The sequence below is a fragment of the Poecilia latipinna genome, unplaced genomic scaffold (genome assembly GCF_001443285.1).
Source record: "Poecilia latipinna isolate Pla-1442-1.1 unplaced genomic scaffold, P_latipinna-1.0 Scaffold4204, whole genome shotgun sequence".
In the NCBI taxonomy this organism is placed as follows: Eukaryota; Metazoa; Chordata; class Actinopteri; order Cyprinodontiformes; family Poeciliidae; genus Poecilia; species Poecilia latipinna.
In genome coordinates, this window is record NW_015116820.1 from 15,474 (window position 1) to 21,746 (window position 6,273).

The window sequence follows — 6,273 nt, forward strand, 5'->3', positions numbered from 1 at the left end:
CAACGGGGAGGACGCAGAGACAGACTCACAGGACTACACAGAAACTCAAAAATAAACACACAGAAACATGGAACATGACAGAATTACATTGATATAATTCTAGTAGTCCCTATAGATGAGGCACAGACATTTGATTTCCACTTTTGAGCCATTTTCCATTTTTTATTAATTTTTTTCGTCAAAATTGAGTGTTTTTATTCAATAGCTTCCAGGTCATGTGACCTAATGACTCAGAATCACTTTGAAATAATTCTACTAGTCCCTATAGATGAGGCACAGACATTTGTTTTCCATTTTAAATAATTTTCCATTTTTTAGGAATTTTTTTTCGTCAAAATTGAGGGTTTTTATTCAATAGCTTCCAGGTCATGTGACCTAATGACTCAGAATCACATTGATATAATTCTACTAGTCCCTATAGATGAGGCACAGACATTTGTTTTCGATCTAAAGTAATTATTAATTTTTAAAAAAAGTTTAGATAGGAAATTGAGTACTTTAATTCTATAGTTTCCAGCTTATGTCACATATGCATCTGCAGTCGGTCTTTCGTAACAAGATTTCCGTTTGTATGATGTTCGAGACAGACTAAGGTGGACAAAGGAAAGGTTTATTCATCTCTGGAACAGTATAAAGATAAACCAAAGGTACAATTGCAGCCTTAAGTAGTGTCTGCTCTGAAGGGTCAAACCACCTTTCATTAATTTAGAATTTTATGTCATCTAAATAAATGCATTTTAAAAAATGCAAACACACATATTTCTATTTGTTTGTTTTTAATATTTTATGTATTACTCTTAAGCAATAAGCACCGTTATGAAATACCACAAACTCACCACCCACATTTACATGGCCTCTCCTGTAATATATAAATAGTGTTTGAACAAACAGGGAAACAGAAAACGAAAAGAGAGGTGAGTCACTCCAACTTAGCACTTATGACACTTAATAGACTGTACACAAAGTTTATTTTTAGTAAACCGTAGCATTACTGTCGCTTGTCTTTCTTTAACAATTTTCTTCCCCTCCCAGATAATCACCTCACTTTTCAAAGAGCAGTTGTGCAGAGCCTGGAACAAAAGGATCAATTGTAATTATTGAAATATCAAATAAATACTTAAAAATTATTGTGTGGAAATGGTTATTGATGCAAATCTATGCTTAAACTGTAGTTCTAAATAGAGTAATTTTTAAAGGTATAAGGTGTAATAGGTGCTGTGAAAGTGCTCTCTATATATGTACATTTATAAGTATGTATAAGTACACATGGATAATATATAAAAAAATATATATGAGAAATCCTCATGAAACACACTCGATACCAGTAGGTGGCGTTAATGCTCCAAAGCTTGTTTTTCTTTTTGACAATCACCAAAGAAGAAGAAGTAGAAAACGAAGCGCACCTGAGAAAGCGTTTCATAGCTCTTGTCCAAATGGGCCGTTTCAGGAAAGGACAGAGCGATAAAAATCGAAATCTTTGGGAAACAGCAGGAGGCACTGATGCCATAATTAAGTGTTTCATTTCATTGAAGTTTAGCGAGGCAGTTCCAACTTATGACCAATGGTTGTCGCTTGTTTTTTATCTATTTAAAAGTAATGATAAAAAATATTTGAAGTGGTTGAAGGTCATTTGGGCTTCAGATCGCAAAGGAATATGGACGAAGGTGCTTAATGCAGGTACTGTTTTTTTTCTGCTTTTTGCTAGTTACACTGTTGTTACAGTATTCTTTGCATATTTTTTGTGTCACAAAGATGGAGAGCCATTCAATTCAAAATTAAATAAATAAATTAAAGGAACACAGAAGGAAAATATGTCTTTTAGAAAGACGTGGTGTTTGTTGTACATGATAAAGTGAAATTTTTTATTAGTAATTATAATTTTCCTGTTAGGGGCTGTTATGAGCACCTATCAGTATCCTTCTAGGGTCTCATAAGATTTGTATTTAACATACATATATAATAAAAATGTGTTAATTCGGATATGTTTCTCGTTAGGTAGCCAAATCAGTGAGAAGGGCAATGTGCCAATGATGATGTGTGGAAATGACAGTGGGACCCAAAATCAAGCAGAGAATAGTACAGGACAAGAACATTTTGTTTACTACACAGGACAAAATACAATGCAGGACAGTGAACAGTCATTGCACAAAGCTAAATTACATGTTAAACAACCACAGTCAGAACAGCAGACAGGATATAATGATGAAAATGACGATATAACAGAGGATGCAAAAGTTACAAAATCAAAGAAACCTCTCAAAAGAAAAAAAAGGGACAGAATAGGTCAGGCAATTGTTCAGCCCCATGAATGTTTGGACACACAGAGTAGTACAGCACAAGATGCGTACTCTGACGACACAGGACAAAATACCACTGAGGACAGGGAGCCGTCACAGGACAAAGTAGAAGTCAATAAAAAAGAGCCAGGTTCACAACAACAGACAGGACAGGAGGAAACAAAAGAGGCTCAGAATGCGGACAGAACAGAGGAAAGAACAGAGGAAGGAACAGAGGAAACAACAGAGGATCAGAATGAAGAAACAACACAGGAAAGAACAGAGGATCAGAATGAGGAAAGAGCACAGGAACAGAATGAGGAAAGAACAGAGGAACAGAATGAGGAAAGAACAGAGGAACAGAATGAGGAAAGAACAGAGGATAGAAATGATGACCAGAAACGTGCTACATCTAGAATAAATCCAAAAAAGACAATGGACAAAATGGAACAACATAAACAGAGCAAAAGTGACTACAGACAATGCAAGGCAGGCCTTCGTAATTTTAAAATAAAGATAACAAGAAAAGAATGGAAAAAAATCAAACCCAAACATCACCACAGTCAATTACGTCACCCTTGGACTGAGATATTATATGATCAATTCAACAAAATAAATCCATGTTGTACACTTTCCTTTAAATATCAACACGTGAAACTCAGTAGCAGCCGTAAAAAAACGTGTCCATTTTTTATTGCTCGTGCCAAATGCACCTTTAATGGATGCAATGCAATTTATACTTTTAGAAAGAAGAACATCCCTAAACCATTTGACAGCAAAATCTCTTTTATTGTGAAACGGCTTGGTTCGGTGACACACCGTAAAAAAGAATGGAGATTCAGACCAGCAAAATACTTAAAAAGAGGTAAGATAGCCAAAGCTGTAGCAGATGGTGTCAGTAAATACTACAATTCAAAGTTGAGGCAGACACCAATCCAAGAAATCACAGCGGGGAACATTACGAAAAGCCTCACTAAAGATGTTTTAAGAAAAATTTCATCAGAATTAAAGAAGAGTACAAGACTCCATGATGACATAATACTTGAGCTCGTGTTAACACAAAAACTGATTAAAGAAACAAGCATTAATTCAAACTCCAAGGGATATTTCCAACAACTTCACATTGACCCTTTTGCAGTGCATTTACAAACAGACACTGGATTACAGATATTGGCCCACCATCTAAGAAATTCATCACCTGTTACCCTCCATCTTGATGCCACAGGGAGTGTTGTACAAAAAATACCTGGTCAGGAAAAAAAAAATTCTGTATTATGCTATGGTTTTGCCAGGGATGGGGAAGGACAAACCTCCTTTGCCCATAACTGAGCTACTGACCAACAGCCATACTGTTCCTTCCATTTCACACTGGTTGATGGAATTCAACAGAAAACTGACCCACACTACCAAAATCAAAAAAGCACAGATAGAAACCGACTACAGCTGGGCTCTCATTAATAGTGTGCTACTAGCCTTTAACAAGGAGGATATTTCACAGTACCTAGATAGAGCGTTTGAGATTGTGCATGAACATAAAGTTGTAATGAAAAACTTCACAGTATTGCACCTGTGCTCTGCCCATATTATGAAGGCTGTTACACAAGCTTTTGGGAAAAAGACCCGTGATCGAGGCTTAGAGTATGCAAGCTATTGTTTCGCATCCCTTTTAAACTGCAATAACCTCCAACTTGCCATGGAGGTGTTTTACAACATGTGTGTACTATTTGATGCAAAACATTGCAACCCCTTAGTACAAACAAGTCAAGCATACCTCAACAGCTGTATCTCCAAAAACAAGTCAGAGAAAGATGAAGATGGCCAGCATACAGCAGAAGCACAACACAGCAAAAGTGACAAAAGCAACAGCATTATTGCTAACTCACCATTTACAAAGACTTTCCAAGTTTTACGGGACCAAGCTCAGGTTGACATTCTGTCTGAGGAATCAGAGATCACAGAAAATCATTACTACTGTCCTGGTATAGTTGATGTGCTTGTGAAGAACTACATGGGAATCATCCCACTGTGGAGCGGAATGTTACTTGGCGACTTAACACGGTACAAAACACCCACATCTGCTGCAACAAATAAAACAAGCAAATCAAGAGAAACAAACTGCCATGTGGAGCTGTGGTTTGGCTTGGTAAAAAAGAACATCTTGGCCAAAAAAAAGTACCTCAGACCAGCAGACTTCATCACAAAATTGTATACATCTTTACAAGGTCGGTATGTTGAACATGTTATGCAGCATGGTCTGCCAGACAAACTTCTGGACCAAACTGTCAGAGTTTTGAATAAACCGGCAGATGATCCCAAAGAAAAATGGAACAAGAGGGAAAGTTCTGCTGGTCAGACAAAGACCAAATTCAAGTATTTCAATCCCCCGAAGACATTACCCAATCCCAGAACTCCCAAAGGCACAAAAAACAAATCACAAAGCTGCTGCTGCTGATGATGATGATTATAATAAAGAATCACAGGTAAGGTTTCACCTACCTTTGAGACTCTGTTGCAGTTCCACATAAAGAATTAGTTTGTTAAAAACAATGAAATTATCTGATAAAATTTTTTTGTAATATTCATTTCTGAAATTTCATTAGAAGTAAACAAGTAATAATAGCCTGCATTTCACAATTTCATTATGTGGCTAACATGGGATAACATAACTGACATCTATGTATTGCAGTCTGGTATAGATTTTGTCTTTATTATGGCTGGCTGTTAGCATAAAGTATTATTTAAATTTTGTAAAATATACATTTTTATTGTATTACTTTCAAATGTTTTAATTTGTTTGTTTGTATATCTGATTTGCAGTTAACCTTGCTTTGGAAAAAGAGTGACACAGAAGCTGTAGTAGCAGTTGTTCCGTCACAAATTAAAGGTCGGAGCATTGTGATTCATCATTCTGACTTGTGCACTCTTCGACCACATCAGTGGTAGACAGGGGAGGTATGTTTGTTTCAGTCATTTGTAAAACATCTTCATTTTCAAGATTAATACAAACCAATTTTGAGATTTGTGTGAGAAGACTTTTGGATGCATGTTTAATATGTGGAAACGCTGATATTCCTTGTGCAGATCATTGAAAGCCTTCTGCATGTGGCTGCCCATGCATTGGGAGTCATGGACACCTTCTACATCCTGAATCACTACTCAGCTGGTGTGATTTTGTTCAGGGACAGAACTGAGCTTCCTAGACAAAGTTAACCAAAGGTAATGGATATCTTTGTTGCTATGTCATTATAAGATGAATGAACAGAATTTTCACAGTTACACATCTTTTACACAGAGCTACAAAATTGACAACAAAATTGCTTCTAAGATGAAATCATATGTAATGTGTTTTTGGCAAATATGTGTGCTTGTTGATAAAAAGAAGAACAAGATGTAGTTTTTTGAAAAGGTTTGAATTAAAAGCTGAGTTGGTTTTAAAAGAGTCTTCTGAAAGAATTGCCATGTTTTACTGACTACTTGGCTGTTTTAAACATTGAAACACTTGACAAAATTAATGTAATTGTTCACTTCCGTGCGAGTTCCAAATATAAGTGTCACAGATGGTTATCCAGGCAAATGAGGAGCTGAACATGGCAGTAAGGCTGGACAACTTCTTTAGACAACATTACATAATTAATTCCACATGTAAAAAAAACTTCTGTACTGGCCACTACATGTAGGATTTCAGAGTAATGTAAATGTCAATCATTTAATAAAGTAGAAGTAATAATCCTGATCTAGTTGCACCCACATTAATCTTGGCTAAGTAATTTCATTTGATATCTTGTATGTGTCCTACTAACTAACATCAACATCACTGCAAGCTTTACCCCATCCCACAGCAGCCTGTACAGGGCAATGTTTGGCACCTTAACTCTTGTAAAACAGTGTATTGATTATTTTATCATTTTTAAAACACCTTCTCATTAAAAAGCAAAATTGTCAGCAGTGTTGTGTTCAAGACCACCTAACCCGAGACCAAGACAAGACCAAGACCAGA

At 36.2% G+C, this 6,273-nt stretch overlaps 1 protein-coding gene across 2 annotated transcripts in view; it reads left to right on the forward strand.

Annotated features, from left to right (window-relative positions):
* The first annotated feature begins 250 nt into the window (after positions 1-250).
* Positions 251-6,273, forward strand: part of LOC106942345 (uncharacterized) — a 12,462-nt gene continuing 6,439 nt past the window's right edge. Inside the window, exons 1-3 of one of the 2 annotated variants that reach the window (XM_015025607.1) lie at positions 251-4,756; positions 5,094-5,228; positions 5,358-5,492. In XM_015025607.1, coding sequence (XP_014881093.1) covers positions 3,493-4,728 — 1,236 coding nt within the window. In that variant the 5' untranslated portion in view covers positions 251-3,492 and the 3' untranslated portion in view covers positions 4,729-4,756; positions 5,094-5,228; positions 5,358-5,492. Of the gene's footprint in view, positions 5,229-5,357; positions 5,493-6,273 lie in introns of both variants that reach the window. The other variant, XM_015025606.1, reaches the window with a different exon arrangement.